This window comes from Ranitomeya variabilis, chromosome 4, assembly GCF_051348905.1.
Source record: "Ranitomeya variabilis isolate aRanVar5 chromosome 4, aRanVar5.hap1, whole genome shotgun sequence".
Taxonomy (NCBI): domain Eukaryota; kingdom Metazoa; phylum Chordata; class Amphibia; order Anura; family Dendrobatidae; genus Ranitomeya; species Ranitomeya variabilis.
The window spans coordinates 289840554-289863461 of record NC_135235.1 but is presented as its reverse complement, the minus strand read 5'-3'; the positions used below and the strand labels follow the sequence as shown (position 1 = coordinate 289863461).

Here is a 22908-nt window from a genome sequence, read left to right as displayed (position 1 = left end):
AAATGATGGATGGAGATCATGTGTGTGTGTATAAATATACATACACAAACCTATATATATATCTAGTATATAATTGTCTAAGGGTCACTTCGTCTCTCCGTCCTTCTGTCTGTCTGTCACAGATATTCATTGGTCGCGGCCTCTGTCTGTCACGGAAATCCAACTCGCTGATTGGTCGCGACAAAACAGCCACGACCAATCAGCGACGGGCACAGGCCGGCGCCAAAATGGCCGCTCCTTCCTCCCCGCAGTCAGTGCCCGCTCCATAATCCCCTCCAGTCAGCACTCACACAGGGTTAATGGCAGCGCTAACGGACCGCATTATGCCACGGTGTAACGCACTCCATTAACGCTATTAACCCTGTGTGACCAAATTTTTACTATTGATGCTGCCTATGCCGCATCAATAGTAAAAAGATCTAATGTTAAAAATAATAAAAAAATTTAAAAATCATTATATACTCACCTTCCGCCGCCTTTCCCGCTCCTCGCGACGCTCCGGTGACCGCTCCATGCAAGCGGCAGGTTCCGGTGCCAAGGATGGTATGCGAGAAGGACCTGCCATGACGTCACGGTCAAGTGACCGCGACGTCATCACAGGTCCTGCGCTCATACCAACCCTGGGACCGGAAGCTGCCGCGTGCACCGCACACAAGTCAAGGACTTCAACGGGCCTTCGGAAGGTGAGTATATGTTTATTTTTTATTTTAAGTCTGTATACTACGTGGCTCTGTGCTGTATACTGCATCGCTGTGCAATATACTCCGTGGTCATGCATACTCTAGAATACCCGATGCGTTAGAATTGGGCCACCATCTAGTGTATATATATATATATATATATATATATATATATATATATATATATATATATATATATATATATATATATATATATATATATATATATATATATATATATATACACACATATACATATATACACACACACACACACACACACACACACACAAGTGCGCATAAATAGATAGAAAAGTGAGAAAAGTGTTGGCACCCTTGAAATTGTTCCAGAAAATGAAGTATTTCTCCCAGAAAATTATTGCAATTACACATTTTGTTATACATATGTTTATTTCCTCTGTGTGTATATTTGACAGTTTCACATAAAACCTTACAAATCGGCTGGACTAAATTGTTGGCACCCTCAACGTAATATTTGGTTGCACACTCTTTGGAATAAATAAGTGCAATCAGTCGCTTTCTATAACCATCAACAAGCTTCTTACACCTCTCAACTGGAATTTTGGAGCACTCTTCTTATGCAAACTGCTGCAGGTCTCTCATAATTCGCCTTCTCCCAACAGCAATTTTAAGATCTCTCCACATGTGATCAATAGGATTTAGATCCAGCCTCATTGCTGCCACTTCAGAAATCTCTAGCACTTTGTTTCCATCCATTTCTGGGGGCTTCTTGAAGTATGTTTGGGGTCATTCTCCTGCTAAAAGACCCATGACCTAGGACGCAAACCCAGCTTCCTGACACTGCACTGCGAACCAAAATCCTTTGGTAATCTTCAGATTTCATGATGCTTTGCACACAGTCAAGGCACCAAGTGCCAGAGGCAGCAAAACAACTCCAAAACATGTTTGAACCTCCACCATATTTGACTGTAGGTAGTGTGTTCTTTTCATTTTTGGTAAACAGTAGAAGGATGTACTTTACCAAACAGCTCTATCTTTTGTCTCATTTGACCACAAGACACTTTCCCAGAAGTATTTTAGATTACTCACTAAAACATTTCCTCAAACTGGATTCTAGCTTTAAATCTTTTTGTCTTAAGTGGGGTCTTCCTGTGTCTCCTGCCATAATGTTTCATTTCATTCAAATGTCGATAGTTCGCACTGACACTGGTGCACCCTGAGCCTGCAGGACAGCTGGAATTTCTTTGGAACTTGATTGGGGCTGCCTATCCGCCATCTGGACTATCCTGCATTGCAACCTTTCAACAATTTTTCTCTGCTGTCCACGTCCAAAGAGATTAGCTACAGTGCTGGGTTGTAAACTTCTTGGTTATGTTGCACACAGGAACATCAAGATCTCTGGAGATGGATTTGTATCTTTGAAATTGTTGATATTTTTCATCAATTTTTGTTCTCAAGTCCTCAGACAGTTCTCTTCTCCTATTTCTGTCCTCCATGCTTAGTGTGGTACACACAGACACACAATGCAAAGATTGCGTGAACGTCTCCCTTTTTATCTGGTTTCAGGTGTGATTTTCATATTTCTCACACCTGTTACTTGCCACAAGTGAGTCTGAACAAGCATCTCCCGCTTGATACAAAGTTGTTTACCCACAATTTTGTCTGGCGCATTTTGGGGGTTTTGAGTGAAATTATGTCCAATTTGTCTTTTGTTTCTCTTATAACAAAACACGTGTAATCCAAATAATTTTTGTGAGAGAAATACTTCCATTTTTTTAGAACAATTTCAAGGGCTCATGACTGTATGGACATTATAGAGGGAGCCTCCATTTGAGCCATACTGGGAAACCTCGACTACCGTTCTGTTGGCCTAGTCGCCCTTGCATTACATGGACAGTCACTTACCTGACTGGATGCCATGTAATACTGCAGTGGCCTGGCTAGTCATGTCAAAAATCAGGGTTCTACCCGGAAATTCATTCTCAAAGCAGCGTCTTCCCTAATTACATCCCTCATTTAAAGCTCATAGACACAATTTAAGTTTGACAAAACTTTGGGGGAGATTTCTGAAATGGCCTTCATTTGTTGTCCATAGCAACCAATCACAGCACAGATTTCACTTCCTACAGGGCTCTTCAAAAATGAAAGCTCCACTATGACTGGTTTGTCAAGGGTAGAAGAAAACAAGAGAGACTTTGTTACCGGGGGCAACCATAGAACGGCTTTAATTTTTCAAGAGCTGTGACTGGTTGCTATGGTAGTTCGGACATTGACCTCCACACCGGCCGCGGATCTTCTGACCTAGATTCAACAGCCTCATAGGCATAAATGAGGTGACTGAATTCGAGTCAGGCAACCTCCGACCGGTCTGGAAGTCACATTCTGCACTCAGACCCCATTTCATGGATGTCGGAATCCAGCCTTATTCACAACTCTGTTCTCAGGTCACCTAACATCACCAACTCCTCTGCTGGTTCAGTGTCTGATAGATGTCTTGTAGGTTTAAATGAATCACTGCAAACTCCCATATCTTAGTCCTTTCCACTTTCTCCTGCCTTCAGTTTCTAAGACAGGATTTAACTGCCTGAACATGTCCACCATCAGCCCTATTATTTGGGGGAGGTCCCTCTCACTCAATGTCTGAGGGTCTGCTCTCTATGCTTGGGACCAACACCAATCATGAGAATGGGATCCTGTGTACCCCTCCATCATAATGCTTTGCACCTCCATTCATGGTCTATGGGACTGATGGAGAGAGCCCAGTACAGCTCTTGATCAATTGTTACAGCACTCCGCATGCTTAGGACCCCCATTCTCCTGATAAGTGAGACCTCAAGTTATAAGACACTGATAACAAATACTAAAGATAAGTGATAATTTTATGAGAACCCAATTTAAATGCAATGTATCAATAAAAAAATACTTATTTTTTTTCTTTGTCACCACGTGGAAGAAAAAAAAAATAAGAAAAAGTTCTAAAATCTTGCAGGTTTCCCCTCTGACAATGGAGCCTCATAATAAACTACCACTATCCGTCCGCAGAGATCCCTTCTCAGCAGTCACCACCCGTTCTGCAGAGATCCCTTCTCAGCAGTCACTACCCGTTCTGCAGAGATCCCTTCTCAGCAGTCACCGCCCGTTCTGCAGAGATCCATTCTCAGCAATCACCACCCGTTCTGCAGATTCCTTCTCAGCAGTCACCCGTTCTGCCAAGATCCCTTCTCAGCAGTCACCACCCGTTCTGCCGAGATCCCTTCTCAGCAGTCACCACCCGTTCTGCCGAGATCCCTTCTCAGCAGTCACCACCCGTTCTGCCGAGATCCCTTCTCAACAGTCGCTACCCCTTCTGCAGAGATCCACTTTTTCAGCAGAGATCCCTTCTCAGCAGTCACCACCCGTTCTGCAGAGATTCCTTCTCAGGAGCCACTACCCGTTCTGCAGTGATCCCTTCTTAGAAGTCACTACCCGTTTTGCAGAGATCCCTTCTCAGCAGTCACCGCCCGTTCTGCAGAGATCCATTCTCAGCAATCACCACCCGTTCTGCAGATTCCTTCTCAGCAGTCACCACCCGTTCTGCCAAGATCCCTTCTCAGCAGTCACCACCCGTTCTGCCGAGATCCCTTCTCAACAGTCGCTACCCCTTCTGCAGAGATCCACTTTTTTTGCAGAGATCCCTTCTCAGCAGTCACCACCCGTTCTGCAGAGATCCCTTCTCAGGAGCCACTACCCGTTCTGCAGTGATCCCTTCTTAGAAGTCACCACCCATTCTCCAGAGATCCAATCTCAGGACCAACTACCAGTTTTGCAGAGATTCCCTCTCAGTACTCACTACCTTTTCTGCAGAGATCCCTTCTCAGCATTCACTGCCCGTTCTCCAGAGATCCCTTCTAAGCAGTCACCGCCCGTTCTGCAGAGATCCCTTCTCAGCAGTCATCACCCATTCTGCAGAGATCCCTTCTCAGCATTCATTTCATTATCATTCCATGATCACATTAAAAGGTGACACCTCCATATCATTAGGATCCTCCATTCACATTAGGTGATGGGCACAGCTCGCCTCCTCCCCCTCCCTGCACAATCAGCTCTGCACAGGTCACAGAGCATGTCCACAACACTCTCCCATAAGTCATTTAATATCTTCATGGTGCAGGTCCAGGCGACCCTGGATTGGAGAAGGGTGAAGTTAGGTGACGCACCTACATAATTATGATGTAAGCTGTCCCATCTTGTGATGCATTATCTCCTCGCCCTATGAGTCCGTGCAGCGGGAGCACCTGTGCGTTGGCATCATGACGACTAATTATCTCCATTCGCTTCAATCAATAGAATTTCCACTTCGATCACTGGCATGAGAATGACATTTTGCTTTGTCGAGTCGTTTCTTTTTTTAAGCTGGCGCAGGGGGGGCCGGGAGGGAACGGAGCTTTTATTCCGCATCTGACATCTGTGCATTGCATTAGGAAACAGACAATTACGTGCTCATCAAAATCGAACTTCACGTCCTCTTTGCTTTGGAAGGTTCTCCATTAACAGAATGAGCTGCGGGGGAACTGCGGGGAATTAAACTCACTTTTCAAAGGCAGCGCCGAGCGCCCGGAGACCGGGTTTTATCTGCAACTGAGATCTATATTGTTTGGTTGGAAATTCTCGAGGTTGACGAGAAGCAAAATGCAAAAGAAAAAAAAAAAAAACCCAAACGACCATATAAATTGCTATGTTGGGCTATTGATGTGCACTACAGGCGAGATACCATCACCCATCAGTCTCCATATCTGCCCAGCGCTTCCTCACTTACCTTACGTGAACTTTCCTGGGTTATTGCATTGGGACAAATTTCTTAAAAGGTTCTTTCCATGACATTAATATTAACGACCTGTCCCTAAGATAGGTTATCAATGGGGGTCCGACTCATGGCAGCCCACCGATCAAGGACATAGCTGCAGCTCCATTCAACATACGGCCGATCGATAGGATTGTCAGGCGTCACCACCAATCTGGTGCCCATTATTGGGGTAGTCTCACGGAGAGGACCCCTATGCATACCCCCAATTAGGATACTATAGATTTGATCATCCCCCCCATATAATACGGCACATGGCTTCTGCAATCTCTCGGAAATCAGACGTTAGAGAGGTGGCACCCATCTTCTGCTTTCTCAGCAAGTGATGGCCGATCGCAGATCACAACCATGATTGCTGGGGAGCCCACCTGTAGCACCCCACCGATCCAGAGAATGAAGGGGCTGCAGATTTTATGCTCCGGGACAATTTACAGCCAATCACTGCAACAAGGAAGTTGGGGGCACATAGGTTGGACCCCCCAGTGATCGATAAGTCATACTCTAGCTATATGGTACCACTTACCAAGACTGCAGTATTCATTGGACCCCCTTATATACCATGTGCTGCGAGTATTTACTTTGGAAAGGTTCACGACAGCTATCCAAGTCCCCGGACAGGTTCATGGAGAGGATTGGTGATTCGGATCAGAGTCTCTATGCGACGAACCAGGTCAGAGCCATGACAGGAAGTGTTACCATGGGGGTCAGAGGTGTAAAAAAAGGCAGCAGATTACTCTAACGTGCAAGATACTAAAATGAGGTTTCGCTAGGAACCATATTTCCATCTTCAGAGAAGGATATTGCCGGATAAATGCTTGTAAATACAAATGTATTACATTGAGATATTGACACTTTCTTTTTGTTTAAAGCTCGTTGCCTTGGAGACCGACCACAGCTGTTAGACAGCAGAACGCGTGCAGTGCTTACAAGCTCTTTTCCATTAGGTTTGTAAGCGCTGTTTCGAAGCTGGAGTGCAAAGTTACCTCCTAACCCCCGGCCAGCTTCAGCGCAGACGGCAGCGGTGGTCGGTCTCCTGGAAACAAAATAAGTGTTAATATCTCAAGAACGGATGCAAATATTAATAAGCTGTAAATGGCAAAAAAAAGTGCATTTTACAAGCACTATCCATCTACGAGGATTGGAATAATCCTTCAAAAGAACATCAAAAAAGAAAAAGCCACCTCTGTCTGCTGGGAGTACACTTAGTGGAGGGGGGGGGAAGGCGTAGCAAAACTTACCAACCCCTGAGATATTGGTGCACACAACGGGGTCATTTGGGAGCTCAGCTCTGCTAGGAGCAATAGACTCTGCTTTTTGAACCAGTGCCGCAGAATAAAAATGATCTGAGATACTAACTAAATGCAAGAAATAGAAATATTATGCATATATAGGACTTGTTTTGCACGGACTCCCAGAGAACACAGCGTGGCGGGCCGAATGTTACCGTGGATGAGTTCTGCATTGCACTACAGACATTCAGCAACGCAGGAATCCGCCATGTTTACCAGTAAATCCCTATCCGCAGAAAGCCGCTGCCTGCAGATAACAGCCAATCCCAAGCTCTGCAGCCCCATCGTCTGGTAGAAAGACAGAACTGCAATCGGCCTCCTGGTGCAACCAGATCAGCTTCCCTGGTATTAGAGACCAAGAATCACTGCTGCCATGTACTAAACTAGGACGATAAATGCTACAGGAAACAATAAAACAGTATACAGGGGGGAAAAATGCTCCAAATGCATCACGTCAGACAACCTTCTCTAATGAGCCCCCCTACACACAAACATATAATGTGTGCACCTCCTTGAGAAGTTTGGTGCCATTTGACAACTCATGACCAACAGGAAAGTTTTTCATTGTTGTAAAGTGTAACTATCAATTTATAAAACTTTCTTTATATATTATAGTGATCAGCGGGGGTCTGGAGACCCCTATCGATCAGTCAAAACATAACTCCTGACACGTAAAATTGGATCCATTTATAATAGGCGATGTTGCAGCTCACCTTCTCCCCCTCCCTTCACATTCGATGCGTTAATATAAAAGATAGGGTCTGTTCATTGTGCCCAGTCTGAAGATTGCAAGATTTCTCATTTTTATTCCTTTTAATTTTTTTTGCACATAGTTTGGAAGTCAGTATGTATCTGAAAACCTTTTTTTTTTTTTTCTTAAAATCAACATTTTTTCTTACGCCACGCGCTGACTCCCCTGTGGTTGGCACAGCTCCTCTGGGCATCGTTCTCATACCCATGGACGCTGGTCCTCATTGCCCTAATCATCCTGCTCTCGCCATAACTTGCAAAACCAGCACCGCCGAAGTCACGTTACTGGCCATATCCTCCCTACCTTTGGCCATGTGATTTGGCGCCATTTAACCTATACACCAGAGCCCTAGGAGACATCCATGCCCACGAGTGCCCTCCACACAGGTAAGCTTCATCTCCTATTGATCACTTACTCTGCCTATCATCCTACCCATGCCCCCCTCCCACCGGTGTACCCGCCAGGTCCCCTTACCCATACTGACCTCTTGACAGCAGTGTCTTGCCCTTTGGCTATTCTCCTCCACTGTCCCCCTAGTACGATGTACATCAGTTATTCATTGTACTAGCTGACCTGGGACATTAAATCCCTTTGTATGTATACATGTAAATATTGCACAGATATGTAAACGCATTAGTACCCATAATATAAATATGTACCCCACTGGTGGACACAGAAGATGCCCCTGAGCAAGAAAAGTCCAATATATCAACATAATGTACAACTGCACCTGCTTGGGAGACAGAAGTGGCCTTCAACTTATCTCTTGGGCCCCAGTAATGATATGTCGGCCCCTGGTGTACCCCACGTTGTGTTTGTACAATGTAACTTCATATAGGCCCTGTATGTCCCGCTCTTGTATAGTTATTTGACTTTCTTAGCGACTGTTTCTCAAATTAAAACGTCACGATGTTCGCACACCAGAGCGCCACACTCAGTGGATATTGCACTTATTCCATTTGCACCCCACATTCAACAAGTGTGTGCACTGCGTATTTTACACAAAACCAGCAGCACGCCCGTCCACAGGTTAAGAGTTACTGCAGCTTAATTCTATGCACCTCAGTTTTGATGAGCAACAGTACCAGACTCATCCTAGGGACAGATATTAGTGTTTCTGGAAGAAAGCAACCACGTTTTCACCCATAATGTACAACATCTTTCATTTAGTCACTACAATGAGAGCAAAGCTGAAATATTTCAGATCTAGCCACGGTACACGAGTTTGGGGATGGAGGACCCCTTTAACTTTGCAAAATTTTCATCAGCTGTGGAATACTCACCGCGGCGGTCACTTTGTCCCAGTCTGATACAAAGGCCCGGAAGCCTTCTCCGAACACAGTCCCTGCCGTCCTGTAGGAAGAAGCACGCGCCTATGTAAGCAACCGTCCCAGGTATAATAAGATCATCTCCTACAGCGGGAATTTCCTTCCACGTACTTGATGGATTCCAGAACAGTTTGCCGATGTTCTGCCGCCTTCAGGCGGATCTGCTCCCGGATGATGTCTGCGTTTTCGCGCTCCACCTTTGCTCGTGCCCGCGCCTCTGCCTCTATCCTGAGCATTTCATTCTTGTGCCGTAGCTCCATCTCATGCTCGATTGTAGCTGAAGAGAAAGCACAAAGCGTGTCACTGGCGAGCTACAAACATGGCTGACTTACCAGGGTACATTGTATTAGTCATCCGCGCACGTCCTGTAGTGCAGGGAAAGCAACACTGTCCTGTGCTCTCCTATTATTGAGCAGGCCTCTGGGTATTGCACACAGCGCCCATCACTGGTTCCAGGATCAGTAATACTAGCTATACCGCCGGACCGTGCAAAAGGCTATTAACTAGTGGTGAGCGAGCGTGCTTGCATAAGGTGTTATCTGAGCATGCTTGTGCGCTAACCGAGTGTCTTCAGTGTGCTCGAATACTATGTTCAAGTGTCCAGGGTTTCCATCTAAATCTCTGAGTGACGTGATTCAGATGAAACCCCTGAGGGATCCACTCACTATAATGAGGCAGCAGAGTTACTCTGGACTCCGTCTGCACAAAACTCTGGCCGACGGCACTTTTATGCAACCCTAAAAAGATGGACACTGCTGTATCACAAGTCCTATGGTGGCCACGGTGCCTCCATCTGCCTCCTTATAGGGAATGTTTGCTGAGGGTTCCGTCTGAGTCACATATTTCAGAGACTTACATTGTAATTAAGCGCTCAGCGGAGAGCGCAGGATAAATGAGGATCCATCTCAACTTGTGAGAATAGCTCTCACTTTATGACATTGGGTCACTACTACACTACTACTATACAACTACTGGTATATTATTTCCAACAGGGCAGAGCCGGGATTTGAACCCAGTCTCCCATGTCGGTGGTTGTGTAGTTTTTAAAAAAAATATTTTTACTATTTATTTTTTTTACTTTTTCTCACTATGGGACTTTCACTTCCAGCAGCCTGATCCCTGTTATAATCTATTGCAATGGATTATACAGGTGAGTGCTGCACTGACACAAGCCCTGAGGGACTTGCCGTAGCCTGCAGACAATCGGGACACCACGATGGTCTATTGCAGGGTCTCCAATTCAAGGGCAAGGGAGCTTTTTTCACCCTCGGTGATCGCAGCACTTATGGGGTTGAAGTGCGGGGGCTGAGAATCAGCCGATACTAGGCAGCGATCTTACGCGCACAGCGCCTCTGTGCACGCAAAAATCACCTGGACTTCTTCAGTACCGAGTACTTCCAAGGTCAAAAAGGGGTTAAATAGATCTATCAAACCTGATGAGACTGGTGTACTTGCTTTGGAAACCCATACCGAACAGCTGTACAATCCTTTGTCAATATGAAAATGAAGATTTTATGGATTCGGCTCTTGAAATATTGATTTAATTATCAGGATTATACAGCCATTCTTACACAAGTTTCAAAGCAAGTACAACAGCCTCATCAGGTCTAAAAGTTCCATTTTACAATGTATACAGTTTGCACTGTGAGATCTGGTGACAGATCCGCTCTGAACATTAGTAATTGAAGTTAAGAATAAAATGTAAGACGTGTTGAGGACTGGCTCCTTACCTTTGCGCATGGCCTCCTGTTTCTGGACGGACTCCTCTTGCTTTCGCAGATTCTCTTCATTCAGCATTTGCTTTACAGATAGAAACAGAAAACTGAAATATTAACTATGAAAATAAAAGCAGACGCAGGTTAACGCCAAGTTGTCTATCGTTTTAAATGGAGGGTGGCAATGGGTTATACTGCGGACCCTCCACCTATCACATCAATATCAGATCAGAGGGGTCCGATCATAATATATAACAACACTCTGCATAAACCATTGTGTACACAGCTCCTGTGCAAACGTATGTGTTTCCATAGCTGCATACAGACCCTGATTTTGCAGTCATGTGCATCTCTCTTGCATCTGACCCATAGTCTACAGGTTACAAAGCAAATGGGGCAGATGGTTCAAACTAAAGACCCCCTACACATTACACTAACGTCAATCCAACTGGATATCGGATGTGAGGAAAATAACTATTTGATACACGGCCGATTTTGCAAGTTTTCCCACCAACATAGAATGGAGAGGTCTGTAATATTTATCATAGGTACACTTCACCTGTGAGAGACAGAATCTAAATATAAAACCCAGAAAATCACATTGTATGATTTTTACATAATTTGCATTTTATTGCATGAAATAAGTATTTGATACAATAGGAAAACAGAACTTAATATTTGGAACAGAAACCTTTGTTTGCAATTACAGAGGTCAGATGTTTCCTGTAGTTCTTGACCAGGTCTGCACACACTGAAGCAGGGATTTTGGCCCACTCCTCCATACAGATCTTCTAGGTTTCTGGGCTGTCATTGAGCAACATTGAGTTTCAGCTCCGTCCAAAGCTTTTCTATTGGGATCAGGTCTGGAGACTGGCTAGGCCACTGCAGGACCTTGGAAATGCTTCTTACGGAGCTACTCCTTCGTTGTCCTGACTGTGTGTTTTCTGTTATTTTCACGCTAGAAGACCCAGTCACGACCAATCTTCACTGCTATTAGGGAAGGAGGTCGTTGGCCTAAACCGTGCGATACATGACCCCATCCATCCTCCCTGGATAGTCGTCCTGTCCCCTTTGCAAAATAGCACCACCAAAGTATGATGCTTCCCCCACCATGCTTCTTGGTTGGGATGGTGTTCTTGGGGTTGGACTCATTCTTCCTTCTGCCTCCAAACATGGCAAGTGGAGTAGATACCAAAAAGTTCTATTTTGGTCTCATCTGACCACATAACCTTCTCCCATGCCTTCTCTGGATCATCCAGATGGTCATTGGCAAACTTCAAACGGGCCTGGACATGTGCTGATGTGAGCAGGGGGACCTTGCGTGCCCTGCAAGATTTTGATGTAGTGTATTACTACCAGTAGTGTTTGAGACTGTGGTCCCAGCTCTCTTCTTGTCAATGACCAGGTTCTCCCGTGTAGTTCTGGGCAGATTCCTAATCTTTCTCAGAACCTTCCTTACCCCACGAGGCAAAATCTTGCATGGAGCTCCAGTCTGAGGAAGATTGACAGCCATCTTGTTTCTTCCATTCTCTAATAATTGCGCCAACCGTTGTTGCCTTCTCACCAAGTTGCTTGCCTATTGTCCTGAAGCCCATCCCAGCCTTGTACAGGCCTACTATTGTCCCTGGTGTCCTTAGACAGCTCTTTGGTCTTGGCCATGGTGGAGTGTGATTGAGTATGTGGACAGGTGTCTTTTATACAGGTAACAAGGTCAAACAGATGTAATTAATATAGGTACTGAGTGCAGAGTAGGAGGCTTTATAAAGAAAAACTCACAGGTCTGTGAGGGACAGAATTCTTGCTGGTTGGTAGGTGATCAAATACTTATTTCATGTACTTTAATTATATAAAAATCATACAATGTGATTTTCTGCAGTTTTTTTTTTTTTACAATCTTTCTCTCTCATTTGAAGTGTAGCTACAATAAAATTTACAGACCTTTCCTTCTTTGTAGGTGGGAAAACTTGCAAAATAGTCCATGCATCAAATACTTATTTTCCCCACTGTACATGGAGGTCTCATAAAACAAAGGATCAATATCTGTCACGTTTCTGATGGCCGAACCCTCTGCTCTCCAGGAGATAAGCCCTTGTCGAGCAGTCCCGTGTAAGGGGGGACTAAGGAGAGTACTGCCCCTGTACACAGTATGCAAATGTAGGTTGAACCCACCAATATCGATGTGTTGGTGCCGCCGTTGCCTATAATCATGCTATGGACACAAAAAGGAGCTTTTCAAATCAATAATATTTGCAAAGCTGCATCATTTTCAATACATTGGAGGAGAAATCCAAAAATCTTTTGTGCTGTTAATTGTAAGACGACATGGCCGAGAGAAGCAGGACAGGATTGCAGGGAGGGGATGCAACCCTATAAATGCACCATCGCAAAGCACAAACCCCTGCATAGTCGCTCGCACGGACAACACTGCCCCCTAGTGCCCAAAAGTAAAAGGCAAGGCACAGGAAGGCATGTTCTAGGCCCGGTATTTTACCTATTTCTTCATATTTAGTAGGGGAGATTGCCTCTCTGCAGTCATTAAAGGGTCTCAACACCCACCAAAAAAACACGCTTACCCCACAGTAATGGGGCACAGGGCTCTGCGGCCCCAGCTAGAATGGGGATGGACTTCCATTCATCGTCTATGGGACGACTGCTGTTCTTCGGACTGCTGGGGACCATAGCAGCTGGACCCGCAGAGCCCACAGGTGGCACAGGACTCACCTGCTGTCGGAGCTGGTCCTCGTACCGCTGCCTTGCTAGTTTGTCCTGGTACTGGGCCCTCTAGAAGACAAGCAAAGACACAATCATCATAGAGAAAACATCCAGAGAACTGAGCAAAACACACTTCGACTTCCCGCTTCCTAACCCCTTAATACCAGCTGTTTCTGGGCCTCTCGGGACTTCAGAATTTTGTTCACTGTTCCTCAGACGTGGCTTCACAACAGCTTCCTCGAAGCAGGAAAAATAGCATTTTTTGGCACACCAATGATAAATTAACATTTTATACACGTATTTGTAAAGGATCATTCCCAAGATAGTTAGCTATCTGTTATCTTTATAACCGGGGATAAGTTACTGATTGCTGGGGGTCCGGCCACTGGCAACCTCAGCTATTCCAAGAAAGGGGTCTGTCTGCAGCCACTACTCAAATGGAGCGGAGATTGTCCAACATCCGCTCCATTCATTGCCTATGGGACTGCAGTCTAGAACGGAGTTCTGCTATTTCTGGCAGTCCCCTGGGTAATGAATGAAGCCCCCTCTATACAGAGATTGTAGTGACCTATATACACTGTATACAGTACTGCAGCCCCCTCTATACAGAGATTGTAGTGACATATATACACTGTATACAGTACTGCAGCCCCCCTCTATACAGAGATTGTAGTGACCTATATACACTGTATACAGTACTGCAGCCCCTCTATACAGAGACTGTAGTGACATATATACACTGTATACAGTACTGCAGCCCCTCTATACAGAGACTGTAGTGACATATATATATCTATATATATACTGTATACAGTACTGCAGCCCCTCTATACAGAGATTGTAGTGACCTATATACACTGTATACAGTACTGCAGCCCCTCTATACAGAGACTGTAGTGACATATATATATCTATATATATACTGTATACAGTACTGCAGCCCCTCTATACAGAGATTGTAGTGACCTATATACACTGTATACAGTACTGCAGCCCCCTCTATACAGAGACTGTAGTGACATATATATCTATATATATATATATATATATATATATATATATATATATATATATATATATATATATATATATATATATATATATCTATATCTATATATATACTGTATACAGTACTGCAGCCCCTCTATACAGAGATTGTAGTGACCTATATACAGTACTGCAGCCCCTCTATACAGAGATTGTAGTGACCTATATACACTGTATACAGTACTGCAGCCCCTCTATACAGAGATTGTAGTGACCTATATACACAGTATACAGTACCGCAGCCCCTCTATACAGAGATTGTAGTGACATATATACACTGTATACAGTACTGCAGCCCCTCTATACAGAGATTGTAGTGACCTATATACACTGTATACAGTACTGCAGCCCCCTCTATACAGAGATTGTAGTGACCTATATATACACTGTATACAGTACTGCAGCCCCCTCTATACAGAGATTGTAGTGACCTATATACACTGTATACAGTACTGCAGCCCCCTCTATACAGAGATTGTAGTGACCTATATACACTGTATACAGTACTGCAGCCCCCTCTATACAGAGATTGTAGTGACCTATATATACACTGTATACAGTACTGCAGCCCCCTCTATACAGAGATTGTAGTGACCTATATACACTGTATACAGTACTGCAGCCCCCTCTATACAGAGATTGTAGTGACCTATATATACACTGTATACAGTACTGCAGCCCCCTCTATACAGAGATTGTAGTGACCTATATATACACTGTATACAGTACTGCAGCCCCTCTATACAGATTGTAGTGACATATATACACTGTATACAGTACTGCAGCCCCCTCTATACAGAGACTGTAGTGACCTATATACACTGTATACAGTACTGCAGCCCCCTCTATACAGAGATTGTAGTGACATATATACACTGTATACAGTACTGCAGCCCCCTCTATACAGAGACTGTAGTGACATATATACTGTATACAGTACTGCAGCCCCCTCTATACAGAGATTGTAGTGACCTATATACACTGTATACAGTACTGCAGCCCCTCTATACAGAGATTGTAGTGACATATACACTGTATACAGTACTGCAGCCCCCTCTATACAGAGACTGTAGTGACCTATATACACTGTATACAGTACTGCAGCCCCCTCTATACAGAGATTGTAGTGACCTATATACACTGTATACAGTACTGCAGCCCCTCTATACAGAGATTGTAGTGACACATATACACTGTATACAGTACTGCAGCCCCCTCTATACAGAGACTGTAGTGACATATATACACTGTATACAGTACTGCAGCCCCCTCTATAGAGACTGTAGTGACATATATACTGTATACAGTACTGCAGCCCCCTCTATACAGAGATTGTAGTGACATATATACACTGTATACAGTACTGCAGCCCCTCTATACAGAGATTGTAGTGATATATACACTGTATACAGTACTGCAGCCCCCTCTATACAGACTGTAGTAACCTATATACACTGTATACAGTACTGCAGCCCCCTCTATACAGAGATTGTAGTGACATATATACACTGTATACAGTACTGCAGCCCCTCTATACAGAGACTGTAGTGACATATATACACTGTATACAGTACTGCAGCCCCTCTATACAGAGACTGTAGTGACATATATACACTGTATACAGTACTGCAGCCCCCTCTATACAGAGATTGTAGTGACCTATATACACTGTATACAGTACTGCAGCCCCTCTATACAGAGATTGTAGTGACACATATACACTGTATACAGTACTGCAGCCCCCTCTATACAGAGACTGTAGTGACATATATACACTGTATACAGTACTGCAGCCCCCTCTATAGAGACTGTAGTGACATATATACTGTATACAGTACTGCAGCCCCCTCTATACAGAGATTGTAGTGACATATATACACTGTATACAGTACTGCAGCCCCTCTATACAGAGATTGTAGTGATATATACACTGTATACAGTACTGCAGCCCCCTCTATACAGACTGTAGTAACCTATATACACTGTATACAGTACTGCAGCCCCCTCTATACAGAGATTGTAGTGACATATATACACTGTATACAGTACTGCAGCCCCTCTATACAGAGACTGTAGTGACATATATACACTGTATACAGTACTGCAGCCCCTCTATACAGAGACTGTAGTGACATATATACACTGTATACAGTACTGCAGCCCCCTCTATACAGAGACTGTAGTGACATATATACACTGTATACAGTACTGCAGCCCCTCTATACAGAGACTGTAGTGACATATATACACTGTATACAGTACTGCAGCCCCCCTCTATACAGAGATTGTAGTGACATATATACAGGTCCTTCTCAAAAAATTAGCATATAGTGTTAAATTTCATTATTTACCATAATGTAATGATTACAATTAAACTTTCATATATTATAGATTCATTATCCACCAACTGAAATTTGTCAGGTCTTTTATTGTTTTAATACTGATGATTTTGGCCTACAACTCCTGATAACCCAAAAAACCTGTCTCAATAAATTAGCATATTTCACCCGTCCAATCAAATAAAAGTGTTTTTTAATACCAAACAAAAAAACCATCAAATAATAATGTTCAGTTATGCACTCAATACTTGGTCGGGAATCCTTTGGCAGAAATGACTGCTTCAATGCGGCGTGGCATGGAGGCAATCAGCCTGTGACACTGCTGAGATGTTATGGAGGCCCAGGATGCTTCAATAGCGGCCTTAAGCTCATCCAGAGTGTTGGGTCTTGCGTCTCTCAACTTTCTCTTCACAATATCCCACAGATTCTCTATGGGGTTCAGGTCAGGAGAGTTGGCAGGCCAGTTGAGCACAGTAATACCATGGTCAGTAAACCATTTACCAGTGGTTTTGGCACTGTGAGCAGGTGCCAGGTCGTGCTGAAAAATGAAATCTTCATCTCCATAAAGCATTTCAGCCGATGGAAGCATGAAGTGCTCCAAAATCTCCTGATAGCTAGCTGCATTGACCCTGCCCTTGATGAAACACAGTGGACCAACACCAGCAGCTGACATGGCACCCCACACCATCACTGACTGTGGGTACTTGACACTGGACTTCAGGCATTTTGGCATTTCCTTCTCCCCAGTCTTCCTCCAGACTCTGGCACCTTGATTTCCGAATGACATGCAAAATTTGCTTTCATCAGAAAAAAGTACTTGGGACCACTTAGCAACAGTCCAGTGCTGCTTCTCTGTAGCCCAGGTCAGGCGCTTCTGCCGCTGTTTATGGTTCAAAAGTGGCTTTACCTGGGGAATGCGGCACCTGTAGCCCATTTCCTGCACACGCCTGTGCACGGTGGCTCTGGATGTTTCCACACCAGACTCAGTCCACTGCTTCCTCAGGTTCCCCAAGGTCTGGAATCGGTCCTTCTCCACAATCTTCCTCAGGGTCCGGTCACCTCTTCTCGTTGTACAGCGTTTTCTGCCACATTGTTTCCTTCCAACAGACTTACCATTGAGGTGCCTTGATACAGCACTCTGGGAACAGCCTATTTGTTGAGAAATTTCTTTCTGGGTCTTACCCTCTTGCTTGAGGGTGTCAATGATGGCCTTCTTGACATCTGTCAGGTCGCTAGTCTTACCCATGATGGGGGTTTTGAGTAATGAACCAGGCAGGGAGTTTTTAAAAGCCTCAGGTATCTTTTGCATGTGTTTAGAGTTAATTAGTTGATTCAGAAGATTAGGGTAATAGGTCGTTTAGAGAACCTTTTCTTGATATGCTAATTTATTGAGACAGGTTTTTTGGGTTTTCAGGAGTTGTATGCCAAAATCATCAGTATTAAAACAATAAAAGACCTGACAAATTTCAGTTGGTGGATAATGAATCTATAATTATATGAAAGTTTAATTGTAATCATTACATTATGGTAAATAATGAAATTTAACACTATATGCTAATTTTTTGAGAAGGACCTGTACACTGTATACAGTACTGCAGCCCCTCTATACAGAGACTGTAGTGACATATATACACTGTATACAGTACTGCAGCCCCCTCTATACAGAGACTGTAGTGACATATATACACTGTATACAGTACTGCAGCCCCCTCTATACAGAGATTGTAGTGACATATATACACTGTATACAGTACTGCAGCCCCCTCTATACAGAGATTGTAGTGACATATATACTGTATACAGTACTGCAGCCCCCTCTATACAGAGATTGTAGTGACCTATATACACTGTATACAGTACTGCAGCCCCCGCTATACAGAGATTGTAGTGACCTATATACACTGTATACAGTACTGCAGCCCCCGCTATACAGAGATTGTAGTGACCTATATACACTGTATACAGTACTGCAGCCCCCGCTATACAGAGACTGTAGTGACATATATACACTGTATACAGTACTGCAGCCCCCTATACAGAGATTGTAGTGACCTATATACACTGTATACACTACTGCAGCCCCCTCTATACAGAGACTGTAGTGACATATATACACTGTATACAGTACTGCAGCCCCCTCTATACAGAGACTGTAGTGACATATATACACTGTATACAGTACTGCAGCCCCCTCTATACAGAGACTGTAGTGACATATATACACTGAATACAGTACTGCAGCCCCCCTCTATACAGAGACTGTAGTGACCTATATACACTGTATACAGTACTGCAGCCCCCTCTATACAGAGATTGTAGTGACATATATACACTGTATACAGTACTGTAGCCCCTCTATACAGAGATTGTAGTGACCTATATACACCGTATAGAGTACTGCAGCCCCCGCTATACAGAGATTGTAGTGACATATATACTGTATACAGTACTGCAGCCCCATCTATACAGAGATTGTAGTGACACATATACACTGTATACAGTACTGCAGCCCCCTCTATAGAGACTGTAGTGACATATATACTGTATACAGTACTGCAGCCCCCTCTATACAGAGACTGTAGTGACATATATACACTGTATACAGTACTGCAGCCCCCTCTATACAGAGACTGTAGTGACATATATACTGTATACAGTACTGCAGCCCCCTCTATACAGAGACTGTAGTGACATATATACACTGTATACAGTACTGCAGCCCCCTCTATAGAGACTGTAGTGACATATATACTGTATACAGTACTGCAGCCCCCTCTATACAGAGACTGTAGTGACATATATACACTGTATACAGTACTGCAGCCCCCTCTATAGAGATTGTAGTGACACATATACACTGTATACAGTACTGCAGCCCCCTCTATACAGAGACTGTAGTGACATATATACACTGTATACAGTACTGCAGCCCCCTCTATAGAGACTGTAGTGACATATATACTGTATACAGTACTGCAGCCCCCTCTATACAGAGACTGTAGTGACATATATACACTGTATACAGTACTGCAGCCCCCTCTATACAGAGACTGTAGTGACATATATACACTGAATACAGTACTGCAGCCCCCCTCTATACAGAGACTGTAGTGACATATATACACTGAATACAGTACTGCAGCCCCCCTCTATACAGAGACTGTAGTGACCTATATACACAGTATACAGTACTGCAGCCCCTCTATACAGAGATTGTAGTGACCTATATACACTGTATACAGTACTGCAGCCCCCGCTATACAGAGATTGTAGTGACATATATACTGTATACAGTACTGCAGCCCCATCTATACAGAGACTGTAGTGACCTATATACACTGTATACAGTACTGCAGCCCCTCTATACAGAGATTGTAGTGACCTATATACACTGTATACAGTACTGCAGCCCCCGCTATACAGAGATTGTAGTGACATATATACTGTATACAGTACTGCAGCCCCATCTATACAGAGATTGTAGTGACCTATATACACTGTATACAGTACTGCAGCCCCCTCTATACAGAGACTGTAGTGACCTATATACACTGTATACAGTACTGCAGCCCCTCTATACAGAGATTGTAGTGACCTATATACACTGTATACACTACTGCAGCCCCCTCTATACAGAGACTGTAGTGACATATATACACTGTATACAGTACTGCAGCCCCCCTCTATACAGAGACTGTAGTGACATATATACACTGTATACAGTACTGCAGCCCCTCTATACAGAGATTGTAGTAACATATATACACTGTATACAGTACTGCAGCCCCTCTATACAGAGACTGTAGTGACATATATACACTGTATACAGTACTGCAGCCCCCTCTATAGACTGTAGTGACATATATACTGTATACAGTACTGCAGCCCCCTCTATACAGAGATTGTAGTGACATATATACACTGTATACAGTACTGCAGCCCCCTCTATACAGAGATTGTAGTGACATATATACACTGTATACAGTACTGCAGCCCCTTCTATACAGATTGTAGTGACATATATACACTGTATACAGTACTGCAGCCCCTTCTATACAGAGATTGTAGTGACATATATACACTGTATACAGTACTGCAGCCCCTCTATACAGAGATTGTAGTGACCTATATACACTGTATACAGTACTGCAGCCCCTCTATACAGAGATTGTAGTGACATATATACACTGTATACAGTACTGTAGCCCCTCTATACAGAGATTGTAGTGACATATATACACTGTATACAGTACTGCAGCCCCCTCTATACAGAGACTGTAGTGACCTATATACACTGTATACAGTACTGCAGCCCCCTCTATACAGAAATTGTAGTGACCTATATACACTGTATACAGTACTGCAGCCCCTCTATACAGAGATTGTAGTGACATATATACACTGTATACAGTACTGCAGCCCCCTCTATACAGAGATTGTAGTGACATATATACACTGTATACAGTACTGCAGCCCCCTCTATACAGAGATTGTAGTGACATATATACACTGTATACAGTACTGTAGCCCCTCTATACAGAGACTGTAGTGACCTATATACACTGTATACAGTACTGCAGCCCCCTCTATACGGAGAGCTGTGCACCAACGCACCGCTTGGTTCTGCTTGGTTTCCTCATTTAGGGTTTTCCTCCGCTCCTCGCCTTGCACTCGGATCTGCTCATTTTTCAGCTGTTCTACGGCGGCTTCATATTCCTAGAAAAAGGAGGGTTAGAATAAGATGAATAGGAGACAGGATGTCGAGCACCGTGGTATCTGCACTCTTATGACCTACACTGTCGGGCTCTATGCTCGTCTGTCCAGTACGCAGCTGCCTGACTGTGAGCCAGGGTTGCGCAGACAGCACAGCTGCGCGCTCACACCTACAGTCTGTATTTTATACTCCAGAGCTGCATTCATAAGCCTGCTGACTGTCATTACACACAGCTAACCTCTCATCTGTCTGCATCTATTGTAAGAAGACAGTGAAAGAATATGGACACTTTTCCTCTACTTAAGCGCATGGATTATCAGCTTAAAATTTTGCAACAGGGTTGTACGAAACATTTCGGACTGTTTGGCTTCTACAGCCTCTAAGCTCCACTGTACATAGACTGCAGAATGAGTTAAATGGGTTGTCCGAACTTTGTGTTACTGATCACATATTGTTAGGATAGGGCATAAAGAGTGTTGGGTGGTTAGCACAGACGAAAGTTTGGAAAGAGAAGGAGAGAAATCCTACACACCTTGTCAAAAGTAGATCACTGATGGGTTCACAGATAACTCATTCTACATTTTACCGTCTGATATGTATGATGATACATTGAGGCTGCAGAAGCCAGATGGTCCTTACATTTTATTTTTAAATCAGATAGATTTTTATTGAGCATAATAAATGGTATCCACTCATATAACAAAGTACATTCGTGTTTTTGATTAACAAGAAAATAACCCCCCCCCCCTAAAGACCAACACCGACCATACAATACTCTTGGAAAGAAGATATTAAACATTACATACATGTTAGACCATTAGCATCGTTTACCACAGTCCCTCAATTATTCCCATCCAGCCATGGCTGCCATAGCTTTTGAAAAAACCCCATCCTATTCCTCTTATTATATATACTTTTTTCGAGCTGGACAATATGATTCACTTGCGCAATAAACTCTCGTCTGGTTGGAGGTTCCTCTCTAATCCAATACCTTGCAATCACTTTCCTCGCAATGAACAGTAATCTAGCAATTGCCATTTTTGCAGTTTCGTCGGCCAAGATTTCCTCCACATACCCAAGTACACAAACCACCGGATCCCTGGGAATCGAACACCCATAAATCACCCCAATTTGGTTCAGCAACCCAATACGAAAATAGTCTGGGACAAAGCCATAGCATGTGCAGTATACCCGCCTGAGACTGGGAGCATCTAGGGCACCCAGAATCAGATCTCAACCCAGCTTTAAACAACATATCAGGTGTCCTATAGGCCCTATTTATCACATACAGTTGCGACAATCTCCCAGGTTCACTCATTGATAACCTGGGTACGTATTCTAAAATAGACTCCCATCTATCATCGTCTATTTCCCCCAACTCAGCCTCCCACTTCCCTCTGGCCTTAATAGGGTGATCTACTAGAAAGGTGTGCAGCAGATCACCGTACACTTCCGATATTGCCCCATTTGTTCCATTGTTATTTAATATAAAGTCCAACATGAGATCCGTC

At 43.8% G+C, this 22908-nt stretch overlaps 1 protein-coding gene across 1 annotated transcript in view; it reads right to left on the bottom strand.

Annotated features, from left to right (window-relative positions):
- ATAD3A (ATPase family AAA domain containing 3A) overlaps positions 1 to 22908 on the bottom strand; it is a 54862-nt gene that overhangs the window by 27875 nt on the left and 4079 nt on the right. Inside the window, exons 3-7 of the mRNA XM_077250147.1 lie at positions 21298 to 21399; positions 13307 to 13366; positions 10601 to 10670; positions 8982 to 9147; positions 8826 to 8895 (exon numbers count right to left, since the gene is read on the bottom strand). Of these exons, the coding sequence (XP_077106262.1) occupies positions 8826 to 8895; positions 8982 to 9147; positions 10601 to 10670; positions 13307 to 13366; positions 21298 to 21399 (468 nt within the window). The remainder of the gene's footprint in view (positions 1 to 8825; positions 8896 to 8981; positions 9148 to 10600; positions 10671 to 13306; positions 13367 to 21297; positions 21400 to 22908) is intronic.